This window comes from Cynocephalus volans, chromosome 2 (genome assembly GCF_027409185.1).
Source record: "Cynocephalus volans isolate mCynVol1 chromosome 2, mCynVol1.pri, whole genome shotgun sequence".
In the NCBI taxonomy this organism is placed as follows: Eukaryota; Metazoa; Chordata; class Mammalia; order Dermoptera; family Cynocephalidae; genus Cynocephalus; species Cynocephalus volans.
In genome coordinates, this window is record NC_084461.1 from 149,149,357 (window position 1) to 149,166,649 (window position 17,293).

At 41.9% G+C, this 17,293-nt stretch overlaps 1 protein-coding gene across 3 annotated transcripts in view; it reads left to right on the forward strand.

The window, feature by feature from the left end:
* Nucleotides 1-17,293, forward strand: part of TENM2 (teneurin transmembrane protein 2) — an 890,342-nt gene that overhangs the window by 751,102 nt on the left and 121,947 nt on the right. For all 3 annotated transcript variants that reach the window (XM_063084119.1, XM_063084126.1, XM_063084134.1), the window contains 2 exons: nucleotides 10,365-10,559; nucleotides 16,462-16,662. In XM_063084119.1, coding sequence (XP_062940189.1) covers nucleotides 10,365-10,559; nucleotides 16,462-16,662 — 396 coding nt within the window. The remainder of the gene's footprint in view (nucleotides 1-10,364; nucleotides 10,560-16,461; nucleotides 16,663-17,293) is intronic.

The window sequence follows — 17,293 nt, forward strand, 5'->3', positions numbered from 1 at the left end:
AGCCCTATTTTATAGATGATGATGATCTCCATTTGTAGATAAGGAAAATGAGGCACAGAGAAGTTAAGTAACTTGCTCAGGATCACTCAGCTAGTAAGTGGTATTACTGGGATTCAAACCAGGCAGTCTGGCCTAGACTCTTAACACTAGACCAGCCATGTGACTGACCTCAGAAGATGTGAAGCATAAAAGAGAGGTGCTCTGCAGGCAGTTTGTGCCCTGATTACACACAAGGATTCTGGGTTTGAACCAAAAAAAACTTTTTCAGAAGAAACTAGGGTTTACCAGGTAGAAAGTGGCAGAGCCAGTGTTTGGAACAAAGTCCGTCTGACTTCAGAGCCTGCTGCTCTTAACCACTCTCCTCCCGCTACCAGGTACCTTCCATTGCCTTCCTTGTCCTATGACGCACTGACTCCTATTTCATCGACCTCCGGCCTTCTCTGCTCCACTTTTCCTCTCTGTCCTCACAGCCACTGCCCTTTTCACTTGGCCACCAGCCTCTCTCTAATGGTACTGCTCCTCCTCACCCCCTCCAGAATTCTCCCAGAGCTCTAGTGAGCATGTCACTACTCCCCTCAAACACCTTCAGTGGCTCCCAGTTGCCTCCCACAATGGTTATTAAGCTTTGGTTTAAAGACATGTATCTGTGAGATTGTTATAAATGCATATTTCCAAGTAACTCCACTATGTCAGGCGAAGGACTGAATCCATAGGACTTGTGTTTGGCTCAGGAATGTGCCTTTTTAACAAGCCTCTTGGGAGGCTCTGTTGCAGGTGATCAGGATTCATATTCTGAGAATAAGGAAAACACATTTCTGAGAATGACATTCAAGGTCATCCATGATCTAAGCTCCTTTTGCACCATCACCTTCCACATAGGTTCCAGATTCTTGTCCCTCATAGAGTATGAGGCCCTGCTCTTTCCTCTTTGCTCATGCTGTTTTTCTCAGGTGCAATGTTCTTGTCGATCCCAGCCTTTCCTATCAAGCTGTTGCTCATCCTTGAAGGCCAAGATCACAGGTCACCACCTCCCTGAAGCACTCCCAGATACAACCCTGCAGTCATTCAGGGCTTGGCAACATTCTGGTGGTGGCCCCTATTCATGCCATGCCATATTCTAGCTGGCTGGTTATATCAGTTTCTCCTGCTGATCATAAGCTTCTAGCAATCTTCTTTGTACCTCCCTAGTTCTGTACCTAGTTCTGTACTCAGGATCTAGTATGTTCCACTAAAATATCTGGTGACTTGAATTTAGGAGACAAGGCTTACAAAGATGCAACATTGCCAGAAAATGTCACAAAGTGCATGCTGGAGAACAAGGCTCTAATTTGTCAGAATAGTTATGTAGCAACAAATCAGCCACCTTCGAGGCACAGATTTTAACAGAGAGGGAGGGTGTGAGAGAGGGAGGGAAAGAAGAGGAATGGAAAAAGAAGATTCACCTCTCTCAACGAGAGTTGCTCAGGTCGCATCTGTCTTTCCTTGGACAACCACGGATGCATCCTAGTTCCTTCAGACCCTCCCTCTTTCCCACCTGTCTCCCTATGTCACCCAACTTGCCCCACCATCCCCACTTATGCAGATGGTCCAGGGCCATGGCTGTTGCCCACAAGAACGTTCTACAGCCTGTTGCAGTTCAACAGCTGAATCTCACCTCTCCTCCTCCCTCTCCTGAGAAGAAGAAATGTGCAGGGATTCCTCAGCAGCAAGGGCCCAGGAGGAGGGGCTTGGAGCAGGTGCATTCGGTACATGCTTTGCAGAGAGTGACTGAACAGACATACTTGGCAAAGTCACCTTTGATATAATAGTGTAACAAGAATCACTACCACTTATGGAAGATGCCAGGCACTGTGCAAAGGGTTTTACATGCGTTATCTCATTTAATCTTCATGACATACATTATCATCCCCATTTCACAGCTAAGGAAAGTGAGTCTCAGAGAAGTTAAGGTGTTTGCCTGGCTATAGTTTTAGAACTATACTCTTAAACACCAGGTCAGTGATACCCACACTCGAGCAGTCATTGGAATCATCTGTTAACACACAGACTGCTGGTCTCCCCCTAGAATTTCTGACTCAGGAGATCCGGGGTACTAACATCAGCCTCTAGCTTGTTAAATATCAAAACTCTCAGGTCTTATGCCAGACATCCTGGATCAGAACCTGCATTCTAACAGGATCCCCACATGATTCTTGTGCACATTCAAATTTAAGTCTAAATCACGTTGCTCTTGAATTCCACTAAGACTGCCCAGAGACAACTGTGATTGAGGCAGCAACATCACTTTTTACCTTCCGTTCCCCCTGGCTTGTGGAGGAGGCCCTGCCTCCTCAGTTTAGAAGCTGCAGTGTGCATTATTTGGTGGCCACATGCAAGTCCCTGCCTGCACCTCCAACACCTGGCTGCTCGTGACGTTTCTCATGTTTGTTGCATTATCAAACAAATCAAATTGCGGGGTTTGCACATCGGGCAGTCCTTCCCCAAGTTAAATTACTTCTGAGACTAAAAAAAAACTTTTTTTACCTTTTTAATCTACTAGATAAGTAGCAGAGTGGCCCTAAAAGGCAGAATACCTAACCCTGGGGAAACTTGTCAATGTGATACACACAGCATCAGGGAAATCCTAGGGTTTTAGGAAGACCCTTCATACTGGGAAATAAATCAGTCTTTAGAAAGGAGGTCGGCTGGGATGGGGGACAGGAAAGAGGATGCTTTACCCTGTCTCATCTCTTTACAATGTAACTAGTTGGAATGATTTTTTCCTAATTAAAATAGAGATAATAAAATCATAGTATTGATTTCTTACTATGTGCTGGGCACTGTACATAGCACGTTACACACCTGATATCATTTCATCCCCTTCAAAACACTGCAAGGTAGGCACTCCAGAATTCTTATCCCACTTTAAAGATAAAGCAGTCAAGGCTTAAAGTGTCCATGGTCACACAGCTGATAAAAACAAAGGAAAAAAGAAAGGAAATTCAGGCTCACTCATAAGCCCACTCATGCCCAGTACTGTTCTATCTACCTGCTAAGGAGACATCAGAGAATAAAACAGACCTCCATGCCTTCAGGAAGCTTCCGTGCTTGTGAATAGTAGGACACCAATAATTTGCAAATTCATCTTGATGCTTGAATCACAACAAAAGTGTAAAGCTACTTCATTCTGGACACGAGCTGCAGAAAAGCTTAGTGTGTACGCTGAAGAATTTAAATATTCATTATGTAATTAATGCTGTTCAGTCATACACACACACAAAATTTAGACTTTTTTTAAGAACAGCTTAAGTACTTATCGATTGAGAACTTTTATAAGTCTCAAAATGGAGGCATCCCCATATCTCTACAGGTATTTTAAATGAATTGAATTAATCATAGGCTTAAAAGTCTCTTGCGATCTTCGTTAACTTCCCTGGGTTTAATTAAAACATCTGTGCACTTTTAATTTATCGATTCATCCAACTCATATGTCATGTTTTTAACACACCCCAGCATGCTCTGCATCATTTTTAACCCGATTTCCACTTAACTAAAGCAATTAAATTCACCCCGGATTAATTAAAGCATCCATACTTTCGTGCTTAAGTCAGCGTGTGCTTCTTTCCCCACATGGCTCCTGAATGTCAGAGATTTGACACACCTGATGAGTTTTTTGTCCTTCTGGAAATTCTTCCCTGAATCACTTTCTTGCCTATTAACGTGCCATTTGACAGAACGGGAATGGGGAAGTTGGTGCTCTTGAACTTTGGCCCTCTGCGCTGGGGACTCTGACCCTGTCTGTCAGAATACGTCTTCTGGTTTCCTTTCTTCACGGGGATCCTGCTGGATCTTGCCCCCACTGAGACCAACTAAAATGTCTAAGTATTCTGGGTGGGGAGAGGGGTGCTGCTCAGGTCGGAGGCGACCATCTCATCAGAATGGCCAGTGATCTTTGCATTTGTAATTTCACAATTACCCCTTAGTTCTGCTCTCCAGCTTCCTCCCTCTTCCTCCCTGCACACACAGTCCTCTGTTCTGCTCACTTAATAGGTAGGGAAAACTAAGGCACCAAGGCAACAGGCTTCTCAGTTGGGCACAGTGAATCGCTTCTCGGCCTTTTGGCTAAGATCAAGTGTCAGTTGGGCACAGTGAGCCAGGGAGCTGTCCATGGAGTGACAAATTATCTCCCTGAGAGTCAGTTTGGAATTCTGCTCCCACCAACTGTTTGACAGAGTCCATTCCCCCTCATCCATGGCAGCACTGGTGTGAGCAGCCTTTTAATTTTCTTTTATCTGATAAGCCAAGAATTATTTCTCATTATTATGTTTGTCAATACTTACTTAACTGTTAATGAAGCTGAATATCTTGGCATACTTTTATTGGCAATCTGTATTATTTCTGATATGTCTTTTGCCTGGGTTTTTATGCATTTTTCTCTTTTTAATGATTTGTGAGAGCTCTTTGCATATTTCAGAAATCAAACTTTATTCTGTTTAATAGGTTAAAAATGTTTCTTCCTAGTGTTGCTCATCCCTTAATTTTGTTTAGGGTGTCCTTTATCATAGAGAAGACTCAAATTTTATGTAATCAAATCTGATCTTTTCCTCCATGGTTTCTAGAATTTGTGTCTTATATAGTTCCCTCCCAAGAAAATAAAATCAATCTTCAATATTTTTCCTAATACTTTTGTAGATTTATTTTTCTGTTTAGCTCTTCAATCTATATGGAATTTATTTTTGAGTACAGTGTGAAGTCAGGGTCAAACTTTATTGTCTATCAAAAAGATTGCCAATTGCAGAAACCCAGCTAGAGTCAAAATTCACCTTTCCTAACTGTTTTGCTCAGCTCCAAGCTAAGTCCACAACTCCGAAAGGCAATGGGGTACCAGTTTTTGTTTGGGGGACACTGAACTCTATTTGCCTGGTCTCCATGATCTAAATATGACATCCTCAGTTGCTTCAAGGAGATCCAGGCATCTTCTTTTCTCCATCACTTTTTCTCCTACCACCTCACCCAGCTACCAACACATTAGGTTATTCACCAGTATTTGTCGAAAACTGGAATGTGAAACGACCAATTGTTAGTGCTGTTTTGTCAATTTACCTGGGGTACTAGATTCAAGTATTCTCAAATATCTTTTCCAAAGGGGTTTTAAATCAGGTTTCAAATAATCTTAAAGAGATACGTTATTTGAATTCCCTCCGCACATCTAGTTCAGTCCACAAAGTATTTGTCAGGAGGCAGGCATTTTCCCTCTGCTTTTATGACTGAGCTTGTCCAACAACCTCTAACTTTTCTCCAGATATTCTATCCGTTACAGAATCCAAGTGGACAGAACTTGTTTCTCCTAAAACAGCAGACATGGGTGGTTTGTCCTGTCACTTCCACTAAGTAAATAACATTCATAATTTATCTCAAACCATACAGAAAACTTTGAGGGGGAGGGAGCTCTGGCTCAATTATTAAAATGATCTTTACACCATTTAGGTGAACCTAAATTGTGTTTGGTTTTTGTTGGTTTTTTTGTTTGTTTGTTTTGTCATCAGCCTATTAACTTGTCAGTTGTTAGTGGCAGTGGTAATTTATTTTTCTTCTGTGGGAGACTTAGAGCTTCCATTTACTAGATTTAGTAAAACAGGAATAGTTAATCTGTACAAATATTTTAATTAATTTTAAATAGAAGCTTGAACACAGAATGTTCTGCTCCTGTAAGCCTTAGGAAGATGAGAAAGAGATAGGAACATAATATTCTTTACATGTGATTCCTGACCATTCAGAACCAGCTCCCACCCACAAGCAGAGAAGTCTGGGGAGAAAAAGATAAGCCCTTTCCATTAATATTATCTGACACTCTTCTGGTGGTGGTGGTAGCGTGTGTGTGTGTGTGTGTGTGTGTGTGTGTGTGTGTGTGTGTGTGTGTGTGTGTGTGTGTGTGTGTGTGTGTGTGTGTGTGTGTGTGTGTGTGTGTGTGTGTGTGTGTGTGTGTGTGTGTGTGTGTGTGTGTGTGTGTGTGTGTGTGTGTGTGTGTGTGTAAGAGAGACCTACTGCACTTTTCATTTTATTGACCCTTGAGTGCAGACTGGCAATTCAGTTTGAAATTTCACGAGGGACAACGCCCGTTAATTGCCTACCAAGTGTCAGCTGCTGCTTTGAGTCCTCCCACATGTTATCTCACTTAATCCTCCCATCAACTCTGAGAGACAGTTTTTTTGAAAGGGAAATTGGGTCTTAGCAGAGTTCAGTCATCTTGCCCAAATCCCACAGCTGGTAAATGATGGGCTGGGTTTTGAACCCAGGTCTTTCTGGCACCAAAACCCTTGCTCTTTCCACTTGTACTTCATGCTACTACTTGGCAGGGTATGGAGTCAGAGTCATTTTTCTATAACCTGTCATAAAGAAATAATGTAGATGGCATGATAGCAAAAATATGAGTTATTAGTACAGGAGGTTCCCCACTTCACATCCAGCCTCTCCAGTGAGGAGCAGGCTGAGCCTTAGGCATTGTGTTGCTCTGGGTTGAGTTATATCTGGGAATGAATCGGTTACCCCAAAGGAAAGGTGTTCTTCATGCAGGTCAGCCCAGCGACCACCGGAAGGCGCTCATCCGGCATTTGTCTGCACTCTCCTGCCCTGATGGCAACTGGATTTCTAGACAGTTTTATTCCTCCAATTATCCTGCCTTCAGCTTTTTTACATGGCATCAGCCACGCCCATTGAATGCCATGCTTTCCAGCAAACATGGGGTTTTGCATTTTTGACCACACTCCTTTGCATTTTTGACCACACTCCCAGCGAGCAAGCTTGTGGCAAACCTATTGAAGGAAGGCCATGTGTGGAATGGGAGAACTCTCTGACCTGACTATTTTCCATTTTTTTTCCCTGAGTAATTGAAGTAGGTCACACTTTAAATTTGATTTCCCAGGCACCTGGTTTTGAATAAAACCCATTCTTACTTCTAGATAGTCCTTTTTTTTTTTTTTTCTGCCACTTGGAGTTTATGCAGAAGAGAAACAGTTTCACTATAAATAAAATAATTCTAACTATATATTATTAATTAATTAAGACAATAATTATTTGCTCCTTATTTTCTATCCTCTTCCACCTTTTGGGAGGAAGGAGGGTGCAACAGGACACAAGCGGTGGTGATTTGATGTAACTTTCTCTGCCGTCCATGGCTGCTCACGCAGTATACAACCCTCAGGTCAGAAACAGCCCTTGGAAGCTCACTTGACTACACGTGTAGCCACACTTCTCACTGTTTTCTTATTCCCATGTGCAGGGGTGGAAGGGGGGTGAGAAATGATGCAGATTCTAGTCTTTCCACCAGGAGATACCATGAAGGTTACCTAATCAGAAATGACAAGTAGGTTTTCTATTGAATGCCAACCCTGCCTGCATGCAGGTCTCAGCCTAGGCACTGCATTGGAGGTTTTGAGGCTCTGTCTAGGCTCAGGGGGACAACATGCCATGATCAATTAATGATGTCTGAAGAGGTGCAGGAAGGAGAATAGTACTTTGTGTGCACACATTTGCCATCCTTAACCTAGAGCTTAGAATGAGTCTCATGAGGAACTGCATGGAACAACCTTACTCTGTCCTCAAAACTGAGAAAGTCCATAGTTTCTCATGCTAGTCATATTTTCACAGTCCCTAATTTGAATCTTGGGCACCCTGGGTTCAAAGCTCTTTCGTCTACCTCATCAGCATCTATAGTAACTCTGTACAGAACCCTCTGCTTAAACATCATGTAATAGAAAGCATGCTCCATACATTTAGAGAGTAAATCTAAATTCAACATGTGGCTTTCATGTTCTCACTGATGAACGCATTCTTCTCCTCTGGTAGATTCAAAAGGATAGGAATTCTACTGGAAATTGTGCCCTTAATAGTTTTCCTAACTGTCTTATTATAAAGTATTTTGGTGGAAAACACCTCCTCCATCTTATGTCAACTGTTGAGATGGTTCTGTTTCAGATCAGTTTGCAATTTAGGTAAAACACGCACTTCCCAAGAAGAAGGTATTGTGTGCACAAAATGAGCCCCGCTCCAGAAACTATTCTTTCCACATCTTTCATAAGTATCCATTTAATACTTGCCTATAACCCCACCACTTGGGAAACCCTGAATATCAGGAACATAGAAGAAATATTGACATAATCAAGCCTACACTGATGAACACAGCACTGGAAGGAAATCATCAGTGATAAACATAGCTCCTGTCCTCAAGTAGCTTACTATATCTTTGGGAAGTTAGACACTCACAGAGGAAAGTTAATTACTATAAAAACTAAATACAAACTTGACCGCAAAAGGGGATGAATAAGGCCAGGTGGGGCACTTGTGTGGGAAGTGGTGTGATTGGATATGCAGTTGCTTCATGGCATGAGAGATCACCGGGTTGTACATGTGTGTGTCTGTGTGTGTGTGTGTGTGTGTACACACACATGTGTAGAATTCTTAGAACCCATGCATTTTAAATCATGGGTAACACTAGGAATCGCTGAAATATCTACATGGGTCATTTCTGAAGGTCTCTAAATGCCAGGTGCACAGGGGGAGCAGTACTCCCATTTTAGGCCCAAATTGGAAGGCAGGTTGGAAAGTTGGGGGTTTTTTGTTTTTTTTTTAATTTTAAAAACTTCCAAATTTAATTTTATTTTGTCAACATACAGTGTGGTTGATTATTGTGGCCCATTACCGAAACCTCCCTCCCTCCTCTCTCTCCCCGCTCCCTCCCAACAACCTCCTTTCTGTTCACTTGTCCTATCAACTTCAAGGAATTGTAATTGTTGTGTCTTCTTCCCTTCCCCCACCCCCGGTTTTTTTGTGTATTTATTTATTTATTTTTAGCTCCCACAAATAAGTAAGAACATGTGATATTTCTCTTTCTGTGCCCTACTTGTTTTACTTAATATAATTCTCTCTAGGTCCATCCATGTCATGCAAATGGCAGCATTTCATTCTTTTGTATAGCAGAGTAGTATTCCATTGTGTAGATGTACCACATTTTCCATATCCACTCATCCGATGATGGACATTTGGGCTGGTTCCAACTCTTAGCTATTGCAAAGAGTGCTGCGATGAACATTGGGGGAAAGTTGGGTTTTTTTTACAAACTGATGCTAAAATGAGAAATCCAAAGCCTAAAGCAAACCACTAAAACCCCATTCTTGATGAACTACAAAAGGGGGCAGGAATTGGCACAATTAAGACCAAACTGGTGAAAACCGTAGGTACTCTCACACCAGACAATCCACTGATTTTCAGCCTTCTCCCCATCCATGGATGCAGGAGAGTCCCAGCTGAGATGGGAACTACTAGAGATTTCATGTCATTGACCTGCCTTCTCACTTCTTTCTTTTTAAGATAGGCCAGGCATAGCTAACCTTTGTACTTTATTCCACCTGTTATACTTTGTAGTGTGCATGGTTATAGTAGCCCCCATTATCCACAGGGGATATGTTCCAAGACCCCTGGTGGATGCCTGAAGCTTTGGGTAATACCAAACTCTATGTATACTGTATTTTTTCCCATTTGTACATACCTATGATAAAGTTTATTTATAAAGTAGGCACAGTAAGAGATTAACAACAATAATAATAAAACAGAATAATTTTAATAATCTACTGTAATAAAGTTATGTGAATGTGGTCTATGTGTATCAAAATATCTCACTGTGCCGTACTCGCCCATGTTCTGACTGCAGTTAACTGGGGGTAACCAAAACTGCAGAAAATGAAACCATGGATAAGGGGAACTACTGTATTTCTTCATGGCACAGACAAGGAAGCTGAGGCAGAGAGAGATTAAGTGGCATCACTATGTTCCATTCCCCTTCTTTCCTTTTAATGAACATAAACTTATCAGGAATAGGAGTTGGCTAATCTGAGGGTAAAATAATCAGCAAAATGGATTCTGATCCCCAATACCAACCACAACAGTAGCAATAACAAGGAAGTCAGTTAGCTTAGTTAAGGGCACAGCTTCAGAGTCGACCAACCTGGTTTCTAGCTGGGCTCCCTGGCTTGTGAGCTCTATGACTTCAGGCAAGTGATTTCCTCAGCCTGAGCCTCATCTGTCAAATGGGGGCTGTGGTTGTAGCCTCCACCACATAGGGTGATTATAATGATTAAGTAATAGATTGCACACAAAGCATTCTATACTGTTCCTGGCACATAACAAGCATTTACTAGTGGTAGCTGCTGTTATTAATAGCATTTTTCTTGTTTATTTGAAGATGGCTCTGCACCTCCATGGCCAAAGTCCCCAGCCTAGAACATTGTCAGCAAAGCCACAACGCCAGGCAGGCACTACCTCCTTTGATTTACACAGCCCCTTGGACGTTGGGCCCTTGTGACCTGGTGCTCTGTCTTCGATTGTTTCAGCCGCCTGCCCGGTCCTGTGCAGCGGGAATGGACAATACTCTAAAGGGACGTGCCAGTGCTACAGTGGCTGGAAAGGCGCAGAGTGTGACGTGCCCACGAATCAGTGCATCGATCCTTCCTGTGGGGGCCACGGCTCCTGCATTGATGGGAACTGTGTCTGCTCCGCTGGCTACAAAGGCGAGCACTGTGAGGAAGGTAAGCACCACGGGGCCCGCGCTGGGCAGTGGTGGAGGCATTTGCAGGACCTGGCCTTTGCTAATCAGCCCAGTCCTGGGCTCCATGTTTTGCAAAGCAAGCTTCAACATCTGGCACAGAAAACTTCAAACTCCTTGGCCTTGATGAACTTTAGTTGTAGAACAGAAAAAGCCTATAGAATTGGTTCTGAAAGGAATGTTTTGTTTTACCCTCTTTATAGAGATTAGTTCCTTTTCTCTTTCTCTTTTGTTTTTCTCTTTAAATTGCTCTGCCTTTGTCTGTCCTTCTACTCCTCCTCCTCCCCTTTCTTCTCCTTCTTTGCTTCTTTTTCTTCCTTCCCCCTCCCTCTTTTCTCATGCCTTATTTAAAGACGTCTGAATTGGAAATTACTAAAACTATCCAGAGGAAAATAACAAGAATCCCTAAGTCCCTTGTCTTCCTCAAACCTGTTTTTTTAAAGCTCTTCCTGGTAATCTAAGACCCATATATGTCTGTGTAAATATTTCAGCAAAAATTAATATCAATAGAGACTAGTCAGCCTTGAAAGGCTATAAGTATTCATGTCATTTAGAGACACCATGTAGGGCAAATTATCCTAGTTGGCTACAATCACATAGAACTAGAGGAAAGTGAGTAAGCAGCACAAGGGTGGGATTTGATGAATACCAAAGAGCTCACTATAGCAGACATTTAAGCACACATGGGTAAAAATCAGGGGTGTCATAAACTGAATCCAATCGGACAAAATACGGTCAGAGATCAGGCTTAGAGATCAGGAGAGGGCCATAGGAGAGAAAGCACAGGAACAGGGAGGTGTTTAGAAAGCAGCTCTAACTAGTCCTATTTACTCTGGTTAGTTCTTTCAGAAGAGTGATTTGGTACCAAGGTGGGACCAACTTGCAGTACTCATAAGGCAAGAGAACTCACCCAAGTGGCCTGTCAACAACCCCCCTCTGTATTACACTTCCGGAATATAGTCTCTATTTGCCTATCTATTACTTCTTACCACATACAGGATGAACCGCAGTTGGTAGGAAGGTAAAAACCTAGGCCCTCTCAGCCCCTTGCCTGCTTTCCAACCTCTGAATTGACTCGGTCATTGTCTTCCAGCTGTACTCCTTTTCTCTAAGTCCATCTCCCCGTGAAACATTCCCATACGACTCAAACAGCCCTTTTCCCTCCCATGTTCCCAGTGGAAATTAAGGTGTCTACTCACCCAACAAACAAGGGGAAAAAGTGAAGCCCACTGCCTACTCTGTGTGAGACAGCTTGAGATGACCACCCAGGATGTCCCCATGGAAAAGATCCCACTGGACACCATTGCCTGTGTTCTCACTCAGGTTCCCATGAACAAGCTGTTAATCAGAGATCTTAGGCTCTATGAGGTTCCTAGATGCTAATGGATCCATTCTCCCATCTCATTAACTTACAGATCTCCAGAATTCTATACAAAATAACCCATCGTGGGCCGGCCCCGTGGCTCACTCGGGAGAGTGCAGCGCTGGGAGCGCAGCGGCGCTCCCGCTGTGGGTTCGGATCCCGTATAGGGATGGCCGGTGCGCTCACTGGCTGAGCGCGGTGCGGGCGCCACCGAGCCAAGGGTTGCGATCCCCTTACCAGTCACAAAAAAAATAAATAAATAACCCATCATTACAGCTCTCATGACAAAGTAATGACAGTGCCATATCCTTAGATACACACACATAGGCTTCCCTTGTGAAGTACCCCATTTCATAGATTTTAGAACTATGGCTACAGAGTCAGCTTCCATGACATTATTCTTCTAAGATTTTTCATTATATCAGCGGTAATGCCCTTAATGGGGCCCAAAGTCTGACCCCCAGATCCTTACCTGCTCAATTCTATTTTTTTTTTTTCGCTCTATTATAAAAGGTAGCCTCCCTATGTCTGCATCATAAAATGAAATTGGAAGTTTGGATGGAGGAAATACTGATTTAATAACCCTGCTTGAAAGGTTAAAGTTCTTAAAGATGAATGGATTGCAGGAGGCAAAGCTGCATTCAATGAAAACATGGGAGAGGCCAGTAATATGACAAGAAAGGTTGAAACGACCTTTTGCATACATCATTTGGCAAGAGGAAAGTGCTGGGGCAATGACATTGCCAGTCTTAGAATTTTTTCCCCTCTAGTAAAAATTGTGCACATCTGTATGAGTGGAATTTCAAGAGATTTCTCAACTTTCTTATTATCCCAACAAGTCTTATTTAAATGTTCAGAGTGAATTAACCATCCAACAAAGCAAGGAAGCCATGCGGATCATTATGAAAGGATGAAATTTCCTCTATTGATTTCTGCTACCCCAAAAGAATGAACCAAGGTGATTCATACACTGTTTTCAAAATAGGAAATGGAATCAGAAAGCCTGCATCAGCACTTTTTCTTCCATTTAGCTTTTTATTTCTGGTATTCATCATAGTCATAACAGTCAAACGATTTACCTGAAATGACCATGGCAATGAAATCAATAGTTGCCATCCTCTGTTTTTGCTGCATAAACATTGTTGTAGTATTAACGAATTTGCACAGGAAAATGAGAGGATGTGTGTGCGAGGTTTCATTCAATGATGACTGAGAGAGTGGGAAGGTGATGAGAGAGGAATTGACATATTAGCTTAAGTCAGCCATGTTTTCATGTCAGTTTCATGGCTGAGTCATTTTTCAATGACATTTAACTTCATAAATGTAACTCATGGTTCTTCAGGGGTTTATAGTACATATTGTTTGTAAAACTCCTTGACCTCCTTTTTTATCCTGAGGGATAGAAATTGCATTCACAACCCTTTTTTGTCAAACCTACAGAGGGCTCAAGACTAAATGAGTTCTAATGATTTCAGCTGCCAGGGGGCTGGTGTTTCGAGGCACATGGTACTTAGCTGGTAAAGGCCACTGTCCCCCTTTTAAGTATAACACTATTTCTATTTATAAAGCTCCACAAAATGCCATAGTTCTTCCTGCCTGCTAAAGACTCTAAGGACATGGCCAACAAGACTGTCTTATGAAATTGGAACCAAATTTAAAATTCATAGTGAAACTTAAGACGGCTCCTCTTAAAGTTTGAATTGAGTTATTCCATCAGCTACAGTAATTATAAAGCCCAAGGTGCATATTTATTGGTACCACTGACCAGAGAAAGGGTTAACTCATATTTCTTGATACCATAGTGGGTTTTTGATGACATTCTAGCAGTGGGCACTGGATTTTCCTCGTTTCTTTTATACCATAATTCAGGATAGAGAAGAAAGAGCTAATTTATCTAGAAGAAAAATGTCATTTTAATATTTTTCTGCCATATTTCCTTTTATTCATTTAAGAAAAAGATTGTGATACATTTTTAAAAAGCTCCTAGCTGTTGGTACCTCACCAAACATTTTAAATGGCTAATTATAGACTGAGAGCAATTTTTAAAGCAATAACACGTACGATATTTTTGTGTATATTTTGATTTTGCTATATTAGAAATGGAGGCAAAGTAAAAAACTAGAACTTCAGGATTTCCTTTATTAGAAGAATATGAACATGATTGATTATAAATGAGTTAGTTTATATTTTGCAGATCCCAAAATGTAAAATTTCTCCAAAAGCAAGAAATCGTCAGCACCATTTCTCTTTCTTATAAGTCCTTCACATTGGAAGTTTGTCCCACTATGGACAAATGCTTATAGCAACGTCTGCCACTCATTCTTGCAGCAACTGTGTATTGAACGCCTACTATATTCCCTCAGCCATGCGAGGCATGAGAAACTGAAGGCACTGTGCGGCCCCTTTGTAAATGTCACATCCACATTCAGGTGTGCTCTTCCACCCTCAGTGGAGCAAATTTGAAGCTATTGGAAAGGTTTACCTCATCAGGAGTTATATTACCCATGAATTCAACTTTAAAGTGATTGTAGCAAGATAAAGTAACATCATCATAAGCATCTCCAACTGATAGTAAATCACTAAAATCCACCTTTCAGAGAGTGTACTGATTTTTTTTTTAATCACTGCTTTTCCCCATGGCGCAAACAGTTTTGAACTGACTTCCATAAGTAGTTTCTTCCTGAGAATATACAAGTGAGATCCTGAGAAACATCTTTTAACACTAAAAATTATTGTTTTTGCCTCAAGGGAGGGGTGCTCTTTGGAAGCTTCCTGAAATATTGTGATTTCTAATAAATCCAAATTCCTCAAGTCCAGTGTCCCCCAGGACCAGTTAGTTTGTGGCATGGATAATCTAAATAATGTCATATTTAGAGGCAACATATAATCAATATTAAAACACACCATTATTTTGGGCTGGCCAGTTAGCCCAGTTGTTTAGAGTGTGGTATACCAGCCAGTCACAAAAAAATGTGTGTGTGTGTGTGTGTGTGTGTGTGTGTTTGTGTGTATGTATTATCTTGTGCTCTGTAAGAAAGAAAAAAGGACACCCAACATGAGAAATGTAATAGGAGACCCTACAAAAAGCTGGGACCCCAAGGGATTATCATCTCTGTGTAATGGTGAACTATTTAGAGACCAAAAGTCTTGCATATTTCAATCTTGGCAAGGAAAGAAAACAAAATCATCTCAGAACTTGAACCACAAGATGGCAAGCATACATGTGAGGAATTGAATTACACTGTCAATGCGGTCCAAAAACATCAAGAAAAGAATTTAAAGTGGTCTCAAGCTGGCTGTGCCTCCAGGTGATGGCAGAAGGCATGCGTTAATCTAGGCCAACAGGCCTGCTTTTAAAGCTGTTAAAATGGAAGAAATGTATGTCTTAATCAAATATGGTAACAAGATCTCCACATTTCTCTAATCCACAAGGTAACATCTGAGCCCTCTAAAAAAGCATCAGTCTCCATTCAAACCCCACGTTGCACAGAGCTCTCTTCTCCAAGTGCCATTGCATTATTTACTAAGAATCCCTAGGGAAGCTGATCTTCCTCTAAAAAGCTCTATTCACCCAACCCTTAGGGTGGATGGAGGTCCAAGGCTTGAGATCACATTCTCATGCAAAGAGTTCTATCCTGAAGAACTGACTTTTGCAGCTCACTCTTCCTCACTTTGGGTTGATTCCTGATCAAGTTACCTACTGCATATACATCCACTCTGCTTATTCAGATCATGAATAAACAATCAGGGCATGAAACAGGCAAGAACCAGAATGACTGCAATCTGACCGTTAACTCATCAGATTGACTGTCTGGTGGAAAGTCAGTACCACAGTCAAAGATACTCATCCGTCCAGTCCACTCATGAGCACCTGTAGGAAGGTTTACCCCTTTCAAATTATTTCCACACCCAACTTCACTTCTTCTATCCTGCTCATTTACTAACTGCTTTGGTAGGTATGTACACAGAGAATGAAAACTAATTTTAGACTTAGCCAAAGTGAAACTTAATTAGGAAAGTGACTCAGTTATGAGTTTCACTTTTTAAAAATTTTTTATTACCTTCTGAAGTAAAGTAGTAGTGAAATTAGAATGAGCCTCTCTACTTTTCTCTTTTACAGTGATGGGTAATCAGGTTGGCAAAACATGTAGAGACATCACAGATATTCACATTCCAATAGCAGAAACTCAGATATAACTCAGGTGAGGTACCAATGTTCATAAGTACAAGGTTCTCAAAGTGGAGTCATCATATCTGATTTCTCCTAATTCTACTTGAGAAATCCTTTTTTTCGCTTGCATCCTTTTTAAGTTTGAGATTTGGTGTTATAACAAATAAAAAAGCCTTTTTATGGGTGTCTTCGAGAGACCACGTAAGTATTACCTGGGCTGCTCCACTTGCTTGCAAGTGGATGGGAACTGGTGAACCACTGGTCCACTCAGCAGTAAGCCCATGTCTCATGGCCCATCTCCCATGAGTAATCAATACTTTTTCTCTGTCTTTTGTTGTTTTATTTTTCCAGTTGATTGCTTGGATCCCACCTGCTCCAGCCATGGGGTCTGTGTGAATGGAGAATGCCTTTGCAGCCCTGGCTGGGGTGGCCTAAACTGTGAACTGGCTAGGGTCCAGTGCCCAGACCAGTGCAGCGGGCACGGCACTTACCTCCCTGACACGGGTCTCTGCAGCTGCGATCCCAACTGGATGGGTCCTGACTGCTCTGTTGGTAAGCCAAGAGGTTTCCTCCTCGCTTTCCCCAACACCATGCCCTGTGATCCAACCCATTCCCAGATGAATGGGACTCTACTCTTAACACTTAGCTTGGGGTAAGGGAACTTTGGTCAATCACACAGAGCCTTCTCTCTCTCTTCTCCACAGTTGTGGAGTCTGTGATCTTTCAGAAACAAGAAAAAGATCGTGTTGATTCTTGTGCCTTGTTGGTTCCTTCACCGCAAGTGGATGAGGGGCCCAGGAGGGATACTTCCATTTGCATTATAGGTTTTCTTATATACACTCCCTAAAGGTACCAGAAAACAAAACAGAACAATTCAGTCCCAGACAAACGGATTGGAATGTCCTATAAAACAGAAAAGAGGCTCCTTCGGGGTGCTGTGTGAACATGTTATAAAGCTCTGCAATACTCCAGTGACAGGAAAATAATGAAGTTGCACTGTACACTTTATTTTCCTAAAATTAAGAGTATGTGTCTTACCTCCTGAGAGACCTTAAAAATGGAATGGTTCAACAGTTCAAGCCAGTCCCCACCTTCCCTAGAAAGGTTCCATTCACACTGACAAGTGCCTATCCAAGCAGGAGATCGTCATTCCGCCCCCTTCCTCTGGGTAGTGAGACAACTC